Raw genomic sequence first — 19,584 nt, forward strand, 5'->3', positions numbered from 1 at the left:
GGTTTTAGAGAAAGAGACAGAGAGCCTAAGTTCAAACTGAAGGTCATCTACACACCCCTTGTCCCCCCCCTTTTTTTTAAGAGAAACTTTTAAGATAGGGTTAAAAGCAGGCTTTTGGCCTCTTTGACTAAGAGGTTTTACTTCTGTTGAAACGCCCCTGCTGATTCAGCTATTTCCTCAGTGATGCTGTGATGACCAAGGTTGAAGCTGTGGCATTTTAGACGGAAAGGCCTACGGCATAGGTCAGGGCCACCAATAGGATTTGACAACAAACCCTTCTTGGCCTGTTTTCAGAGCCCTTGAGGACGTGTACTCACCGTGACTCATGCCTATCTGTCCCTGCTCAGAAGGCCCTACAGGGTGCTCTGCCTGCTAACAAGCTTCCTGCAGGCTGAGACCCTGGTACAAAACACCACCCGGGAGCAGCCTTCTAGGAGCCCTGGTGGCCCTCGCCTCTCCTCTCCAGCCCTCACCACCCAGGAGGCCTGCTCCCTGGTGGTGCCCTGCTCCTGCCTCAATTCCCAGCCAGTCTGCCTGTGTTATGGGGACCAGCAGAGTGCACAGCACTGAGCTGGGGCCCATGCCTACAGACAATCCCTGGGGCCTTGAAGGCTGACGTATGTACAGAGGCCAAGCTCCATTGGAACAGGTGTCCTTAGTACCTTCCTGAGAAACCAGCCCCAGCCCCAACCCTCAGGCCCCCCATGGCCCCACTGACACTTCCTGAAGGCTCTGGGTCCTGGAGCTTGGTTATATCCCTAATTCCATTCTTCTGACAATGGGGGCGGGAGGGGGGAAGCGGTTGCCCTGGAGTTAGACTGGTGGCAATCCCATGTGTGTCAGAGTACAACTGGCCCTGTATGGTTTTTCAATGGCTGATTTTTCATAATTCGTTCACCAGGCCTTTTATCCAAGGCATTTCTGGGTGTGCCCAAACCTGCTAGATCTCAGTTAACAGCCAAGTGTTTTCACTGTTTGCACTGTCCAGGTATCAGCAGCTCCCTTTTCACTCTGGCCACCAGGGAACTCAAAGTCGAACTTCTACAGCTGCAGCAATATGGATGTGTCCAAGCTCTCACTCCTTTGTTTTCCGGAACCCAGTGCTTTATTCCAGTTTATGCCTGGTCGCTTCACCTTGAACGTCACTCCTGGGCAGGCTATCTTTTGTGTGCCAACAATGTGTTAACCACTATTCTAGGGTTAAAATAATAATAGCAATAGACTCTGCTTCATGCTTCATTACCATAGACGTTATGTTTTAGTCCTTGCAAGATCAGCACTGAAAACCCATTTCACAGATGGCAAAAGGAGCTGAGGAAGGGCAGAGGTTGCACCCCTTCCTCAAAGATTATAAGAAGCAGACAACAAACTGGCCCCGCCCAGCTCAGCGCAGCTCAGCCCTTTAACAGGGAGGGGAGAGAACGACTGCTTATAAGACTCTAGTTCCTGGAACAGAACTTGCTCCTAATCCAGGACTGCCAGCAGTAGTTGAGCTCTCTAGAGGCAGAGCTGCGTGTGGAACGGGATCAGTTACAGGCGAACAAAGATCACCGCCGTGAAATGGGCGTTTTCACAACAGAAAGCATATTTTGCTTTGGGGCATTTTTTTAAATTAAAAGATCATTTTATTGGGGGGGGCTCTTATAACGCTTATTAAGATCCATACATCAGTTATATCTGGCATATCTGTAGACATGTTGCCATTGTTCTGTTCTAGACAATTGCTTTCTATTGAGCTCTTGGTATCAGCTCCTCCCACCCCACCCCCAGGGGATCCCCTTGATAGATTATAAAGAATTATCATTTGCATGTCCCACACCGACCCGGTGCCTCCCTTCCCCCATGGTTCTATTGGTCTTTCCCCTGGAGGGGGGGATGTGGTTATGTGTTGATCATTGCCATCAGTAACCCCTTTCCCACCCCCTGCCCCCCATCTTCCCCCTACCTTTCTGGTATCATTCATCCCATTCCTGTTCCGGGATTCCGAGTGTCCTGAGCTTTTGTCTTGTGTCTATGCCTGTGCACATGCTCCGGGCTAGTCCGAAGTGAGAAGCAGCACTGGGGTCCTGACAGTGGGGGGTGGAGAAGCCTCAAGGAACCAGAGGAATACTGTGTTCCATCGGTGCTTGACTGCACCCTGGTTGATTCATCCCTTCCCTGGGACTCCTCTGTGGGGGGATGTTCCATTACCTACAGATGGGCTTTGGGTCTCTGCTCTGAACCCCCTCATTCTCAACAATGTTTTTGTTTGTTGTGGGTCTTCTGATGCCTGTTACCTGGTCCCGATGACACCTCACGATCGCACCGGCTGGTGGGGCACTGGTTTTGAGTAAAGTTCTCTTAGGAAACACCTGAGCAATGATTTATAAACAATCTTGATGCTATCTTTCTCTCTAATGAGAAGACAGGAAAGTATAACTGTTTCCATATTGGGAGGGCCTACTACACAGTGGCATCTGTCTTGTCAAATCACAGAATATTATGATCTTCTTTGCGTTTCCCTGATGAGAATATAACTGTGACTTTGAAATAATAGTTCTCAGTAAGTGATGAAAATGACAATGCGTACTGTCTGTCCTGCTGCACTGAACTCTTGTGAACATTAAAGGACACCTTGTGGGAGGTCTGTGGGTAAAAATTAAATAAGTAACAAAACTCTTGCTCCTGGATCAAGGGGGTCTTTGACCCACACGCAGGGCCCCGAGGGCAGGCACAGCCCTCGCTTTGCTCCCCTTCCCAGCGGCAGCCCAGAGCCTTGCCCCAGCTAACTCCTGGTTTGAACAAAGGAGCTGACGCTGAGCCTTCCCCAAGGGGCCGGGAGGCCTCAGCGCTTGAAGGAACCTGCACCAGCTCCACACTGCCACCTTCTGTCCTTTTGCCTTTTTATTACAAAATAGATCAAGAAAATATATGCAGTCAGCCATTCAGCCCGGGGCCACAGTGGCTCAGAGTAAGCAGAGCCCGGAGGGACAGGGAGGAGGGTCATGAGGGTTGGCCCAGTCTGGGGGCCCTCAGCCAGCTAAACCAGGCCTGGCCCAGAGGAATCCATGTCTGGGGCCACCTGCTGAGCTAGGTAGGTGAGGGCACGTAAGGGGAGGGAAGATGGTCCCACACAGAGCAGAGACAGGCGGTCAGAGGGAGCAGGGGGCCAGAAGGGCAGAAAAGGGCCTCCAAACCAGGGAGGAGGGGGCTGGCACAGGGTGCCCACCACAGAAGGTAGTGGCCTTGTCCTCTTCCATCCTGGACTCCGCTCCTGGGTGTCCACAGAGGCCCTTGCAGACCCTGGGCCTCAGGCATTGAGAGCCTTCCAGTGCTCACTGTCCGTGCTGTTAATACTGCCCGGGTGGCACGGCATGGAGGCAATGTCGTCCAGGTAGGCGACGCCCCCCGCCGCCGAGTCAAATTGTGTGCTTGAGTAGCTGGCGGTAGAGGCCCCTGCGGCTCCCACCGCCTCCAGGCCCTCCCGGCGGGCCACCGCGTAGGGCTGGGGCAGGTGCATATCTGGCTCCTCCGTCTCGTCCACTTGGCATTTGTAGGAGAAGAGGATCTTGGGCTCTGAGCTGGAGGGCAGAAGACCAGGGGAAGCCTTACTGTGGCTCAGGAAAGGTCTCCCTCCCCGGGTAGAGGGGCAATCAGGTACAGAAGGAAACACAGTATTAGTAGGCCACTGGAGATCCCCTTGCAGAGGGGTCTCGGGGAGGAGATGAGCCAGTCAGGGTGCGATGTAACAATGATGAGAAATACAACCTTTCTCTAGTTCCTAAAGGTTTCCTCCCCGCTCCCACTACCATGACTCGAATTCGATCTTGCAAGACTGGCTAGACCAGAGGAGGTACACTGGTACAGATAGGAACTGAAAATACAGGGAATCCAGGACGGATGAGCCCTATAGGACCAGTGGTGTGAGTGGCAAAACAGGGAGGGTAAAGGGAGAATGGGTAGGAAAGAGGGAACCGATTACATGGAACTGTGTGTGACCTCCTCCCTGGGGGACAGACAACCGAAAAGTGGATGAAGGGAGACGTCGGACAGGGCAAGATATGACAAAATACCCATTTATAAACTATCAAGGGCTCATGCGGGAGGGGGGAGTGGGGAGGGAGGGGAAAAATGAGGACCTAATGTCGGGAGTTTAAATGGAGAGAAAATGTTTTGAGAAACGATGTACAAATGCGCTTTACACAATTGATGTGTGTATGGATTGGGATAACAGTTGTATGAGCCCCTAATAAAATGTTAAAAAAGGGAAAAAAAAAAAAAAAGAGCTGTCTGAACACCCACTCCCAGAGGTCCCTGTCACTTGGAACTCGGGCATGAAACAAGCCTTGTTGTAAAACGGACAGGTCTCTGTGCCAGAAAGTGGGCGCCCCCAGCTCTTGAGGCTCTTTGTGGAGGAGGTACAGAGGGAACACAAGCGCCTCGACCAGTCCCTGGCACACAACGCCCCGTGAACACGAGCTGTCAGCTCACCCTCGGCCCTGGGATCCCAGCAGCTCTTGGTATTCTGCACCTCAGCTCTGCCCATCCCTCAGTGCCCAGGACAAGTCTCTGAGGTCAGGGTTACTGTACCCATTTTACAGAACAGAGCCCAAGGCTCAGGGTCTGCAAGGCCACAGTTCAGCCCTCACTCCGGAACTGGAGCTTACCCTGCTCCAATATGCCCTCACTTCTCCCGCTGCCCAAAGACCTGGCTGTGGGGCAGGCCCAGCGTGAGACCGACTGCCACAAACACTTAGCATCCTTCTTCCCGACACTTCCCCACCCCCCATAGACTTCCCACCCCACCCCGTCCCACTCATCCTGCCCACTGCCCCAGCTAGAATTCCAGCTCCCCGAGGGGAGGGATCTGTGTCCACTTGCTCCCGGCTCTGTCTGGTGGTTCACGCCAATACCCAGCATCTAGCACAATGAATGCGCTGTTCCGTGAAAGCCAGGAGGTGCAGAACAGAGCACACATCTGCCATTTCTTTGGTGGTGTGCCTGCGTGTGGGCACTGCGTAAGCGCATAGATGCGCCTGCATACACAGATACACAATATACGCACAGCCAGCCTTGTTCAAAGTCAATGTGAGTGCACGCTCCTACAGGTGCCGTTCCAAGGCAGGCCACGTGGGGGCGCCCACAAGCCCGAAAACCTGCAGCGCAGGCAGGTTCATGTCTGTGGCCCCAGCATCCCCATGCCCTGTAGCGTGACTCACCCAAAGAAGCCGCGGAGGAAGGCCACGTAGATGAGAGGCGCAAACAAGCTGAAGTACAGGAAGGTGGTGGCGTCCACACAGCTGGAAGGAATGGGGGATGGCTACTGGCACCCGGAGCAGCGCACAGGGCCACGTCCCCAGGTCCACTCCCCTCCTGCCACGTACTCTGTGTCCTGGGCTCGGAGGCACACCTGGGGGTCCCCAGTCAGACCTGTCCTCCCGTCGCCCCATCACCCTCACCCCTACACGTCGGCAGACACCTGGCCCAGGGCCCACGTACCAGAGCCCCTCGATGATGTCCGCGCAGAGCAGCGCGCTCCCCAGCCCCTGCACCAGGTTGAGCAGCGCCAGGATGCCCGCATACACGTAGAAGCTCCTCCGAGCTGGGGGACCAGGGCGTGAGGGCCTACCCTTGCCAGGGCAGACCTAGGCCCCCTCCACCCTCCACCCTCCGTCTCAGTGTGAGGGAGACCTGGGCACCCCCATCCCTCCCCGCAGGGTTCTCCAGTTCTAAGCCACAGTGGCCCCAAAAGGGCCCCAACCCTGCCCCCAGCGGCTCACAAGGCAGGGAGATGCGGTCCTTCAGCGGGGTCTTGGGGAGGATGACCACCAGAGAGTAGACCTGGGGGCACAGAGCAGGGCTGAGAAGGATGCTGGGGCCCAGGCCCCAGAGGGCACCTCGCCATCCCAGGGCCCTCCAGCCGATGACAGGCTCCTCCTCACCAGGAAGAAGAAGCATGAGCTGACCAGCCAGAACTGGCGGCCCCCATGCCCATAGATGTTGAAGTCCTCAGCGGAGAGGTGAGCATCAGGGTACAGGATCTCCAGGGTGCCCTGCAGGGGCAGGAGGGAGACCAGAGAGGGTCTCATCAGTCTCTCCACCTAGAAAGCCCACCCACTATAGCTCTCCTGCTAGCTGCCCTGGCTCTCCACAGCACGGTAGCTGAGCCTCTCAGCCTGGGCTTTGTGGCGTAAGGCAGTTCCACTCCCCCTCAGCCTGCTTTCTGGCTGCACCCCGACCACTTAAATCCAGTGCCCTGTTTTCGCCTAACTGTCTTGGCCTAACTCTGACTAGGGGCCAGAGATGAACATTTTCCCCACCTGCGCTGTTTGCTAAGTGGCAGGTTCCTGTACCCCACTGATGATTCTCCTGTGGATGCTTCTGGGGGTGAGGGCAGCGGGGGACAGAACCTCCCTTATGGAAAGCTTGAGAAGCACAGCCTCAGACGGACCCGGCTGTGCATGGCCTCCACCAGGCAGGCCCCGTACCTGGGTGACAGAGTAGGCGAGGGACAGCACTGTGGTGATGGCCAGCACACGCTTGATGCTTGACTTGCTCTCCAGGTGGCCTGGAAAAAAGTGCTAGTCCATCAATGGGAGCTGCTCCAGGGAAGGTGTCAGGTTCCACCCCTGGCCAGGGAGGGCAGGGGAGGGAACTGGCCTCGGCCCCAGAGCCCCAGGGGCACACGCACCAAAGGCCAGGCCCAGGATGACCACACTCAGCTCGATGGCCAACAGGAAGAAGCGGGTAATCTCCCACAGGATCTGAACACAGAGTGGGCAGAACATCAGCCAGGGGGCCCATCCACCCTCTCCCTGCACTCAGCACCCCGCCCCCCGCCATCAGCAGGCCCAGACCCACCTTGTCAGCAACAGTGGCCGCATTGGAGGTGCTGACTGTCATGGACACCACAGCCCGAGCAATGCCCACCAGGGCCACCACAAACACCTGGTGGGGAAGAGACAAAGTTGGGGACCCAGAGCTCAGGCCACACATACACGCACCCCATACACACAGGAGCCTGTGATTCTTCCAGAAGGAGGATTCAAAGAAAACAGGATGTCACCAAGGGCAGGCTGGCAGAGGACGCCAAGAGGTGGGGTTCCCACAGCAGGAAGGCCCACAATGCTGGGAGACCTCAGCCCAGCCTGCCTGGCCCTCTTTGGGTCTCGGTTTCCTGGCTAGCACTTTGTCCACACTTTCCGAGGTCTTTGAAACAAAACAGGGGCCAAAATGGTTAGGAGAGTTTGAATTCCAGTCCATTCCTTCCGGGTAGCCCTGTGCTTCAACTCCAACAAACTGGGGCTTGCTGGAAAGATGGAGTGGGTTGAGCTGTGAACAGAAGAGTGCTTGGCCCCCAGTGAGGATGAAGTACTTGGTGACAGCATCATCACACATGGATCTAAGTGCAAGTCACACAGGGCACAGGAAAAAGCAGCTATTGAAAAGAGGCTTCAAAGACCTTGGAGAAGGCAAGCAATTGTCAGGCTTTGCAAAAGCACCCTGTGCTCAGCACAGGAGTCTGCCCATGTGGTCTAGGTGAGGCTGAGCCCCACCCCTCCTCCTGGCTTCAGGGACAGGCCTGTGACCCTCTTAGCCTCAGCACATCTCAGTGTGGGTGTGGGGTCCTGGGGAACCTAGGGAAAGTCACCCCTGGGCCATCTGGTGCAACCAAGCGGCTGAGACTGCAGAAAGAGACATTAAACTTAGAGGGGGACAGAGACCAGGAACCCAGCCAGGCCAAACTCTGGGACTAATCAGGTCCCAAGCCAACACTCTTCCTCTGACCCCTGGGACTGAAGTTGGGTTTTCTGGAGCACAGATTCATACACAGGCCGGCCGCTGTAACATGGAAGCAGGGTCTGAGCCCCGGCAGCTCCCTGCACTCAGTAGGGCAGGCTGTAGAGGCTGAGCCCCTTCTGTGTGCCAGGCTCCCCTGGGCTGGAGCACTACAGGCTGTCTGATTTGATGCTCCCAGCATTGCCACAAGCCAAAGCGTATTCATTACACATCACACTGGAGGGCTTCGTGGACCAGAGAGGCCACGCCACTGGCCCACAGTCACACAGCTCTTTATGGCAAGGACCCCGAGAGAAAACAGTAGGGCAGAACAGATTCCCGTGGACATTATTTCTAGGCTCCTTTTCCCTGCCCACTCCCCTAGAAAGGACATCTGCCAAGTATATGGAGGGTGTTCAATATATGCTTAGGGAATATGTAAATGTGGAAGAGTAGAAAATAGGCCTCGGTTCACACTCTTCCCCTCCCAACTCACAGGAAGGGAGGGAGCTAAGTGTGTGGTGGCCTCCAGTGTCCCCACAGCCCCTCACCTGCCTGCCCAATACCCACCCCTCTGACCTGAGAAGTTCTGAGCCAGATCGCAAAGAGGAATCCCCGAAAGTGATGAGGGTATCAGGGTCCCAAGGGTTACGGAGGGGCTGAAGGCAGTCTCTCCCTTCTTAGGCAGGCAGGGAGTGGGGCAGCGAACACCTAGAGCCACCCTCTCCAGCCCAGCCCTAATGTCTCACCTGCAACCTGCCTCGTGACCACCCAGGGAGGAGGACATGGGCTCACCAGAGGCAAAGAGTCTGTGTGTGAGAGGTCTCGGGATGTAGGGAGGGACACACAAATGGACACATGGCTCACGGCCCTCCCCTGCCACCCATCATCCATTCCCCGTTCCTCTGGGAGCAGTTTCCCAGTTTTCTTCCAGGGACCACCTCCCTCACATCCTTCTAATTCAGGTGGTCTATGAGCTGACCCCATCCTCCCAGCTCCAGAGTCCTCCTCAGGGACTGGTCCAGGGAGGCACGTGTGACCCTTGCTGGGCCAGCCAGAGAGAATGCCAGGTCTACCTGGGACTGTCAGCAGAGGGGGAGGAAGTGGGTAGGGAGACAGGTCAGCGCGAAGCCGCTCTGGGCCATAGTTGGCACCACATGGGGAGGGCTCAGCTGAGATAAGGGCAGAGAAGGGCCACGGCCCGGGATGCAGACACACTTTGGGTGATGTCCGTGAATCCCTGGATCCCTCCATGCCTGCAGCTGGGACTTCCCGTTCCATGAGGTGATTAGCTCTTCCTCTTTTCCTTCACACAGCGGGAGCTGAGCTTCCTCTCCTGCTGCTGAATGGGGTGGACTCACCAGGATATAGAAGGTGATGAAAATGGGGCTGGAGGAGACGCGGATCTTGGCCCGGGCGAAGGGAAGCTTCCAGAGCAGGAAGATGAAGAAGAGCACGTTGGGGATGAGCAGCAGCAGGTCCCAGTACCGGACCCTAGCAGGCGGGTGCGAGAGCTGACTCACCAGCGAGGTTACTTATGTGGGTGCACCCCAGCCCCAACCCCCTCCCTCCTCACACACAGACCCTGGGGAACCCACTCACATGCCTCTGACCCCTCACCTCGAGGTCCCGATGTCTTCATAGAGCAGCAGCAGGCAGTGGTGTGGCACGCTGATGTTCGGCGCCAGGGGTGGGGGCAGTGTGGTGCTGCCATTGGCCCAAATCCTCTGCTCCGGTGTGTCCATCGCGCCAGCAGCCAGCCCTGTGGAGTAAGAAGCATGACGTTAGCAGGGCAGCAGCTGGGTGGCTCTGGGCCCTGCACTTCTGCCTCTGATCTGTCTCCCAGCAGAAAGGGGCAACATCCAATAGCCTGTGGACACCCCCCCTCCCCATGTCAGACAAATGCCCTCAAGTGTCCCACCCCCCAGGAGCTCAGCCCCTGCCTGCCGGGTGGGGCAAGACGGAAAGCTCCCACACGGATCACCACCTAGTCTTTTGAATGAGAGCCCAATTCTCAGCTGAGGAGCTTTCTGGTGACACCAAATAATGACAACAGTCCCATCACATACTGAACGCCTTTGTGTGCCAGGCGGGGCAGCATGAGCTACTTGGTATCCCGTCCTCCCCTCAGGTCTGAGGGCTGGGGCAGAGGGCAGAGTGGAGGGGCATGTGCTCCAGACAGGCACCCTGACAGGCAGTCACGAAGGGAGGGGGCACTGTGCCTGGAAGATGCCCAGGGGCTCTCCCAGTGGAGATGGGAGTAGGGCGACGCGCTGGGAGCACAATGGCCAGGCTGCCGGGGCACAGCTGGAGCCGTCAGGCTGAGCCCATCTGGGAGGACCCATCCCACCTCCACTCTGAGATGCTCATGAGGTCAGCCTGGAGGGCAAAGAGCTGGCGTTCTGGGGTCCGAGGACACAACACAGAAGCACGCTGCGATGGGGACTGATGGAGTGACTGGGAAACCAAGACACAGGCTCCGGGGGCACAGAGGGGTCTCAGGAGGGGCAGCAGGAGCTGAGCTCCACTGCCAGCAGCAGGAGCGCCCAGGGCCGGGGGAGGGCTGTGACCCGGGGAGACAGGCCTGATCAGAGTGCACATCTGGCAGGATGGCTTGAAGCCTCTGGGCCCTAGGACCCTCTTCTTCGCCGCTGAGCAGAAGTGCGCACACACCTCCCCGGCATAATTAGAATTACGCTGCTGGTGAAGAATATTGAAAGCAGAGTGGGCTTCCAGAAGAACAAACATCTGTGTTGGAAGAAGTCTAGCTGGACTGTCCCTTCGAAGTAAGGATGGTGAGTCTTGTCTCCGGGACTTGGGCCACGTTGCAGGAGAGACTAGGCCCTGGAAGAGGCCATGATGCTTGGTAAAGTGGAGGGTCCGGGAGGTGTAGAAAGCAGCCTGAATGGCCACCAACTGCGAAATGCATCCATAAGCAACAGCACGCGCGCATCCACTGGAACGCGGCACAATCAGGAAAAGAGCCGACGAGGGTGGCAGAGCCGCCTGGACACAGCCCACAGACCGGCTCTGAGGAAAGCCTGGCCGAGCAGTCCAAGACCAAGCGGCACTGCGCTGGGTTGCTACTAATCCCGCCCTGAGCTCTGGCACTGAGGAGGGCAAGGGCTGGAGAGAGGCAGGGACATTTTCTCCCACGTCCCTAGCTGTGCAGTTGCGCGTGACACTACCGGCTGAGAGAGACAGGAGTCGGACACAGGACTGGAGATCGGCCACCCGGCCTCTTCTCCAGCAGGTCACTTGCCAGCCGTGTGACCACGGGCAGACATTGCCACTACCTCGAGGTCGACAGGGAATGTTAGGGAGAATACACACCTGACTCTTAATTGATGCTGGTTGTCCCGGGCACCGTGGAGTTGGTTCTGACTCATAGCCCCGCTGCGTGCAACAGAACACAACACCGTCCAGCCCCTCAGCTGCCCCATAAAGGTGATGCGGAGTCAGTCCAGCGTGTCAAGAGTCTTCCTCTTCCTCCCAGACGCTCCACTTCACCAAGCATCATGGCCTCTTCCAGGGCCTAGTCTCTCCTGCAACGTGGCCCAAGTCCCGGAGACAAGACTCACCATCCTTACTTTGAAGGGACAGTGTCCAGCTAGACTTCTTCCAACACAGATGTTTGTTCTTCTGGAAGCCCACTGTGCTTTCAATATTCTTCACCAGCAGCGTAATTCTAATTCGACCGCATCAATTGACCTTCAGTCTTACTTCGTCAACCATCGCAGGCACGAGACGATTGGAAAGACCATGCGTGGCTTGAGCCAGGTGCACGAGTCCTCAACGTGCGACCCTTGCTCTTCAACGCTTTCAACACCTTGTGCCGCGGAGTTGGTTCTGATTTACCACTGCAATATGCCACGTGAGTTCCAAAGAAAGAAGCTGGTTTCTTCCTGTGGGACAGGTGGCCACAGGGGTCTTCCGAGCAGTGAGAACATTCCTTCATTCGTCCACTCAGTTGGCATGGCTGAGCGCCTTCCATCAACCAGGCGCAAGTCTTGGTGCCAGGAAAACAGCAAGCCACAGGGTGGACCAGGCCCTGCCCTCATAGGGTCTTTACTTTAGGGGCGGGAAGCTGACAATACACTGAAATACCCATATGTGAAATGACAAATTTAGTGGTAAGAAGGGAATAAAATGGAGCGTCCCAGCCCACAAAGCAGGAAAGCTGAGTATCTTGGGGCAGGAGACTGATGGCAGAGTGGGGTGCCTCCAGGCACTTGTTAGCAGAGCGTTGTAACACTCATCCAAGCAGGGCAGAGGCTGGCCTGACCTAAGAAGTGACCTCAGAGGGCCAAGGACCAGAGAGAGACGGGGGCCTAATAGAACCCATAAACTGTAAGTCTAGTCTTTGAGTTCTGTGTGGCCATTACAACAAATTACTGCACACGGCAGACGAGGAGAGTGCTGTGGGACGGACAGCTGGTGTCAGAATTGGTAAAGGTTAGAGAAGACATGGCTGACCTTAGAGGAATCAGCCTAGGGCTGTTGATGCTGATAGTCAAAGAACATCAACGACATTGTTTCCACTCCATGTTCACAAGGGGATATGACTTCTCTTGGCTTTGCCTGTCCAGCATCCACGCCAGGCCGTTGATTTTCCTATATGGGGGAGTGTCCCCACAGCAACTTATGTTCCTGTAGGAACACTTCAGCTCCCCTCATTTCCCTGGTGAGGTTTAGGAAGGGCTGGCTCCACCCCACAGCACTCCAGGTAATGTGCAGCCAAGACCTTTGTTGGAATAGCCTTCTCTCACTAAGTGGTAAACTAGGCCAGAGCTGTGCCGCTCCGATCCCACATGGGGAGACCCTGCCTGAGACTAACACTAGCACAGAGGAGAGGAGAGCAGAGCAAAGACAGAGATGGGTCTTGAAGCGTTTATGTGAGTCCCTGGATCCTGGCACACCTAAGCCAGTCCTGCCCCTAGACTTGTTGCTTCGTCTCGTTTACAATACAAAAGTACTTGCAGCTAAAATAGGTCAGAGTGAAGCAGTCGTGGAATGCACTTCTGGCTCTGCCACATGCTTGCTGTGTGACCATGGGTGAGTCACTGTCTTTCTCTGTGTTTCGGTGGGATAAGAACACCTACCTAACAAGTATCAGACAAAACCAGAGGTGTGAACGTGCACAAAGCGCCCCGTGTACAAACACAATTGCTGTTTTCCTTATCAGAGCAGGCTACGGGGTTGGAGGAACATGGCCCATAAGTCCTAGGACCCCTTTCTTCTTTTTCCGAAGATCATAGAGTTTAGTAAAGCAGTGTCAGCCGTGACTCAGAGCCACAGAATGAAACACTGCCCAGTCCACAGTCATTCCCACACGTGTTGCTGTTGGAGCCTCCGGTGCAGGCACTGTGTCAATCCACCTCACTGAGGGCCTGCATCTTTTCTGCTGACTTTCAACTTGACCAAACATGACGACACTCTCCAGGGACTTGGTCTCTCTTGATAACACCATAGTTTATGAACATTCCGGTTGTATTTCTTCCAAGACAGATATGTTTGTTCTTCTGACAGTTCGTGGTATGTTCTATCTCAAGGGTCCTCAAACTTTTTAAACAGGGTGCCAGTTCACTGTCCCTCAGACCCGTTGGAGAGCCAGACTATAGTTTTAAAAAAAATCTATGAACAAATTCCTATGCACACTGCACATATCTTATTGACGTAAAAAAACAAATGGGGCAAAAATACCCAGTGGACCGGATAAATGTCCTCGGCGGGCCGCATGTGGGCCGTAGTTTGAGGATGCCTGTTCTATCTTCTTGGCCTACATCACAATCCAAAGGCTTTCTTTCCTCAGTCTTTCTTTCCCCACCCTTTCTTTTTATTGTGAATTGGGTGAAGGTTTAGAGCAGATGTGTTCTCCATCCCACAATTCATCCACCGCTTGTTTCATCTCGTTGACTGCAATCCCCACACTATGGCATCCTTTATCCCACGCCCTCCCTGTATTTTCTGTGTCCATTCCTCCCTCTTTCCAAACCCTCCTGAACTTTGTCCTTGGGTAAATATTGTCCTTTAGATCCCAAAGGGTGGATTATTCTTTGGCGTGCATACCTCACTAAAATTATTGTTCCCCTTGTAGACCCACCTGCCTGCTGTTTGCTCATGAGGGTGAGCTCATTTCCAGACCTGAAGAGTGACCCCGGGCCACAGCATCAGGGGTTCCTCCAGTCTCTTCCAACCAGTACGCGTGGTCTTTCTAAAAATTAATTTTGGGTTTTCGACATCTTTCTCTCAAGGGCTCCTTTTGAAGCTACAGTTGCTGTGGGGGTCTGGGATGAGGCGGGACAGGGGTCCCCACTGCCAACCTGCGCCTGACCCACTTGCTAAGCACTTGACAGGCAGTGTTTCCCTCACCTTTATTCTCTCAGTGATAAGTACTCCTACTCTGCCCACTGTGGAGAGGCTTGGGGAGAGAGGGGCATCTGCCAAGGTTCTGTCTCCACAGCTCAGGCACCAATCTGCAACTTGCGGAGTGCACCTCGGCTCCTCTACCTGCTCTAGAACCGTGCTTCTCAAATGGATGCACCTCGAGGCTGTTATAATCCAGGTTCGGATCCAGCAGGCCCCCCTAGTAGGGCTGAGTCTGTATTTCTAACAAGGTCCCAGGGAACCTGATGCCATTGGACCATGGACCACCGCTGAGGTATGAGGCTATCAGCCATTGCCAACCATTACAAGTATTTGAAGTAATAATAAAAATGCAGTAAGCGTTCCTCCGCAGGCAGGTATAAGCATGGGTTACTGGGTCCATTCTACAGAAGAGGAAAGCCCAGGTGTGAAGGGGTTAAATTCCTGGCCTTCCTGTTCCTAAGCGGTTAGGTAGATAGGACCTGGTACACCTACAGACACCCTTCAAGGCCCAAGGCCTGGTCACTTTCAGAATGGCCAGAACCCTGCCTGGGGTACACAGATTGTCCGAAGAGGCCCTGCTTGTTGGTCAGTTGTTTATGGTCCACTCCAGACAGGGCCCTGGTCGGTCTGTGCGTGATCTGACCCACCTGATGTCTCCCACACAATGCTCCATGCCGAACACATGCAACTGCGGACCCGCCTCAAACATACCTCCCCCGGAAGCCACGGACCACCCACAAGGCCCCAGGCTGGGCTGGCGAGCAAGGCCACCCCCAGTCCTTGAGACGCAGATGGCCCTCGGGAAGGAATCACGTTTACAGAACAGGCTGCAGGAAGCAGGCGGGCCCTGTCACCTCATTCTGTGCGTAAGGTCACCGCGGGAAGTGGCCTCTTCGCCTAGAAGACCTTTCTCGGTACAGCCCCGCCGGAAGTTCCAGAAGCAACACCTACCGACCACGGCCTTGACCCCTTGCCCTGGAGAAAGCAGGGGCCTGCCGGGCCCTCGCAAGCCACGGGGGTGGGCGCTCCTTCCCGGGACCCCCCGACCCTGGGACCCAGGACCCAGGCCGCGCAGCCCGGAGCCAGTGCGGCAGAGGAGACCCGACCCCGCCGCGGGACGAGTCCGCCCGCGGTCTCCAGGGCTTTCGGGGGGGAGCCTCTGTAGGTGCGGTCCCCGGGGGGTGCATAACTGGCAGGTTCCCGGGGCTCCCAGGGGCGGTGGGGCCTCGGTTTGCTTAGGGGGCTCGTCGCCCGGCCCCGGTGCAGGGCAGGCGGTCGGTGCAGGGGACGGGCTCCTCTCTGAGCGCAGCACGCGGCAGGCCGGGGGTCGGGACCCCCTTACCTGAGGGGCCGGGCCGGGCCACCCATGCGCAGCCGCTGACGTGCAGAAGGGGCCCGCGCCGGGACCGCCGCTAGCGCCCGGGCCTGCTCCGGGCCAGGGAGCGTCGCCCAGTAGCCGGGGGAGGCAGGTTGGCTTTAGGAAACTTGAGGGATGGACCCGGGAGCCGCCGGTCGGAGAGCGCTCCAGGCCCGCGGGCCCTCGCGACGCTGACACCGGGCAACTCTTCGCAGCGGCAGCAGCACCGACTTGGAAGGCAGGGCAGTCCTTTTCGTCCAGCCCAAACTGCAAAAACAACTGCAGTCCCTCCTTGCAGCACTTAGGCCCGCCTCCCAGTCCCCAGTGGCCTATAGGAAAGGAGCTTCGTCGAGAACTGGGCGCGAACAAGCGGAGACAGCCAATCAGACCTCGGAGGGGCGGGGCAGCCCGTTGACCTCTTAAAGAGACAGCGCAAACCTAAAGTTGGGGGTGGGAGGCGGGCAGGCAGGAACCACTTCAGTTCTTACCCGGAAGGCAGCGCACTACCCTAGGCCAAAGGTACTGCCTCCTAGCGTACCCCGCGCTTTTCCGGCGGCTGTCAACAGCTATCAAAGAAGCAGGTCACGGTCACCAGCGCTCTCCTCCGGCGGACACCTGGCTGCCGCTGACACAGTGGAGGTGGGTCCTGCCCTCAGCTGCCCCAGGAGGAGCCCCCGAGACTGCCCCCTAGCGGGAGCTGCCGAAAACCCCCACGGTGGCATCCCTTCCTCGTACCTAAGTAAGTACCGGGTACCTGAGAGAGGAAGGAAGCGCGGAGAAGGAAGCCCAACGCTCTACCTAATTGACCACCATCAAAGGGCACTGACATTACTGAGTACCATCAAGCATTAATCTGCACAACAACTTGCAGGGCGCGGTTGCTAAGAACCTGAGGTCTGGAAAGAAGCTAAATCACCTGATGCTCAAACCCACACTATTAAGACGTGACAAAGCCAAGACACTGGAGTTGGACACTTGTCTCTCTTTCTCCCTCTTTTATTTCAAATGTTTTTCAGGCCTATGCTCAAAGGCAGCTTCCTCGGGAAGCCTCTCCTGATTGCTCCAGTCCTTGTTCCCCGGCACTAGCTGTGTGTTCACTAGTCTTCTCTCTTCTTTGGCTTACCTGCCCTCTTAGCCTGGCTGATCTCATTCACTGTGCTCAAGCCACACTGGCCCATCTTATGTTCCTTGAATACACCTGCTTTGTTTCTGGGTCTGGTCACTGCAGCTGTCCGTCTGCCTGGAATGTGTGCCTCACATAATTCAAAACTCACCGCCATGAGCTTATTCCAGCCCATAATGACTACAGGACCAGAAAGAATGCCCCTGGGGGTTTCTGAGACTGTAACTCTTTACCTGAGTAGAAAACCTCCTCTCTCTCTTGCTAATGTTCTTTAATTCCTCCAGAGCACTTATCACTACCTAAAATCTATTTTACTTATGAATGCTTTTGCTTTCCAGGTAATCATTCATCGCTCCCACCAGTCATGTCCTTCCATCGTCCAGGGCTGGGTGCCCTAAGATACACACCCTGGGACAATACACTTGGACTGGAATGAAATGTGGCCTCATCATTTTTCACCCTGTTCCCTTTGTATTGCAGCCACCATGCCATCATTTAGAACTTGGTTTACTTGGGATTTTCCCAGTGGGATAGTGGTCAGGTATCCACAGTTTTCATTTCTGTCTTGTCTAGCAAAGGCTGGCTCCATGTTGGCACTTACCTTTAATAGCCTCAGTGGATCAAATTGTGGAAATCATGGTCAGTTCTTAAAGCTTCAGGCCAGGACATCCCATGGGTTCCTTTTGCTTGCATGTGATTGGCAAGTCTTAGGATCACTTCTTACCTCAAGAGGGCAAAATATAACCCCATCCCTCCCTGGGCCAGCAAGGAAAAGAAATGGATTATTTGTGACTACCCTCAACCTTTCTGAGATATGCTGGCTTGCTAGAACATGAAAGTTTTCCATGACTATTGAGCAGTCTTGTACTTTATGCTTAACTTTTACACTCCACATGCAGGTTTCTGAAGGACCCATTCACCTCCAGTGCCACCTGGAGGGCAGGAGCAGTACAGGATCACCTCCACACAGGACAGAGGGTGGCATTAACTAATGTCAATAAAGGTGGTTTAATCATGAAGATCTGACTCACAAGCTGTTCCTTACCTACAGCAAGCTCATTCTCTCTAAGTCCTGGCTGATAGGCAGAGAAGCTGCCACAGCTCTGGACTCCTTAATAACCATGAGGATGAACGTAATGGGCATCCCAGAATAAGAGAGGTCAGACAGTAGTGCTTAGCCATCAGAATGACAGTCATGATGTCAAAGCAGCAGCCAAGAAGCCTGACTGTATTATTAGAATGGACATATTTAATAGTCGGTAGAAATCTGATGTTGGCTCCTTGCTCTGTAGGGTGAGAGTTTACATAGTGGGGTGGGGAAGATTAAGGGATGTTCTTAAAACCTACTCCCCACACCCAGGCCTCAGAACTTCAAAATAATATCACACACCAGAGAAAATGGCAGAGATGAGTGCTCCCTTGAAGACCTAAAACAAGTAAAGATAGTGGATCCCACCCTATCCCTATTTACCATATATACTCGTGTATAAGCTGAGTTTTTCAGCACATTTTAAACGCAGTGTTTGTGGTAAAATTAGGTGCCTTGGCTGATATCCGGGTTAGCTTATACTCAAGTGTGTATGGTAATTCACTAATCTAGCCTTTACAAGAGATCGTAGTAGTACGCTGATTGCTGAATGTGGTGTAATGGCAAGTGCAGATCAACCTGACATCAGGTATCTAGATTATGACCATCACACACTCTGTTTTTGTTTTCCCCCCAACCCTCTCAGGAGCAATTTGCATTCACAAGTAGAAACAACAAGACAGATGTAAGGTCTTGCCCAATGGCTGTGTTCCTCCCCTGCCCTTTGTCATAATAGAGTCTGAAAGAGGCTGGTCCATACGGGCAGTTTACAGGACAGTGCATTGGCTTATTATACTGATGACATCCTGCTCATCAGGATGAAAACTCAACAAATTTCAAATAAATGGAGACTTTAATGAGACATACATACTCCAAAGGGTGGGAGGCCGCCCCTTCGAAGATTTACATCAGTGAAGTTGGTAGAGTCTAGTGGCCTGGGGCATACCAAAGTAAAGGACGGATCATTGCATCCTGCCCCCCTGCCACAGAAGGGCCTGCTAGGGCTTTGAGGCTTTAACGTTCTGAAGGCAGTATGTTGCAGACTGAGGAATACTGGCCTAACCCATATATCCAAATCTTTGGATGGCATAAATGGCTTTCAGCTTTGACCAAGGCCCGTGGCAGGAAATGACTGTTCCTTAGGCCTTAGGCTTACTTAGATGCACTGGAGGTAAGAAAAGATGCTGTGTGGCGTTTATGGCAATCCCTAGTGGAAAAAACATAACGTAGGCTTCTCTAGGGTTCTCGAGTAAGGCCATGGCATTGACCTTTCAAAAAACCATCTCCACTGGGGTAGGGCCTGGTAGAGATGGCAATGGGACCTCACGTGACACGTAGGCCAGAGCTTCCCTTCGTGAACTTCATGGTTGGAGTTTTACGGACTTCCCTTGACCGTCCTCACCATAGTGGCCCCAGCAGCAATCCGTCAGAAGCAGAAATGGTACAGACTTGGAGTTAGGCATGACAGGGGCAGAAGGAGCAACTAAGTCACAGGAACAGGTGGCCCAAGCCCCCTATCATCTATCCTTGTTGCACTGTCACACTGACTTCACATACAGTCATTTAGGAGGTCCCTTACGCCCCTCCGAGGAAAACAGCTGAGCTTGGGCCACACACAGATGGGTCAATCCGTTATGGGTGTCAGAAATACGAGTAGGCAGAGCTTTTGACACGGTGTCTGGGCATCTCTACTTTTTGCAGGAGGAGGTGGGTATGTTAGTCTGGGTTGACGAGAGAAACAAATTCGTAGGCATGTGGATAAGAAGAGCATTATATAAAAGAGTAATTATATTGAGGAAACATCCCAGCCTAGTCCAGATCAACTCCATTAGTCCGATATTAATCCATATGTCTGATACCAGTCTACAAATTCCCCCACAGACTCACGAA

General features: G+C 54.5%; 1 protein-coding gene across 3 annotated transcripts; it reads right to left on the reverse strand.

The window, feature by feature from the left end:
* Positions 1-2,858: 2,858 nt before the first annotated feature.
* Positions 2,859-16,041, reverse strand: TPRA1 (transmembrane protein adipocyte associated 1). 3 transcript variants are annotated; one of them, XM_045290035.1, is made up of 11 exons: positions 15,973-16,041; positions 9,379-9,520; positions 9,120-9,252; positions 6,841-6,927; positions 6,671-6,743; positions 6,468-6,547; positions 5,922-6,032; positions 5,760-5,820; positions 5,479-5,581; positions 5,199-5,279; positions 2,859-3,560 (listed from the first exon to the last, which is right to left on the reverse strand). In XM_045290035.1, exons 2-11 carry the CDS (start codon positions 9,501-9,503, stop codon positions 3,290-3,292), a joined length of 1,125 nt encoding a protein of 374 aa, XP_045145970.1. In that variant the 5' UTR covers positions 9,504-9,520; positions 15,973-16,041; the 3' UTR covers positions 2,859-3,289. The 3 variants fall into 3 exon arrangements, with proteins under 3 accessions (XP_045145970.1, XP_004702363.1, XP_045145971.1); XM_004702306.2 differs by lacking the exon at positions 15,973-16,041 and adding an exon at positions 15,470-15,717; XM_045290036.1 differs by lacking the exon at positions 15,973-16,041 and adding an exon at positions 14,982-15,000.
* Between the last annotated feature and the right edge of the window lie 3,543 nt (positions 16,042-19,584).

Source organism: Echinops telfairi, unplaced genomic scaffold (genome assembly GCF_000313985.2).
Source record: "Echinops telfairi isolate 266 unplaced genomic scaffold, ASM31398v2 ScPeMD7_31;HRSCAF=116, whole genome shotgun sequence".
In the NCBI taxonomy this organism is placed as follows: domain Eukaryota; kingdom Metazoa; phylum Chordata; class Mammalia; order Afrosoricida; family Tenrecidae; genus Echinops; species Echinops telfairi.

What these genes read in the sequence shown, in the direction of transcription:
- TPRA1 (XM_045290035.1), bottom strand. Translation starts at nt 9,503, where the DNA reads ATGGACACACCGGAGCAGAGGATTTGGGCCAATGGCAGCACCACACTG. An exon ending in CATCCTGGGCCTGGCCTTTG is followed by an intron (nt 6,548 to 6,670) that starts GTGCGTGTGCCC and finishes ACTTTTTTCCAG; the next exon opens with GCCACCTGGAGAGCAAGTCA. An exon ending in TTCCTCCGCGGCTTCTTTGG is followed by an intron (nt 3,561 to 5,198) that starts GTGAGTCACGCT and finishes TCTGCCCTCCAG; the next exon opens with CTCAGAGCCCAAGATCCTCT.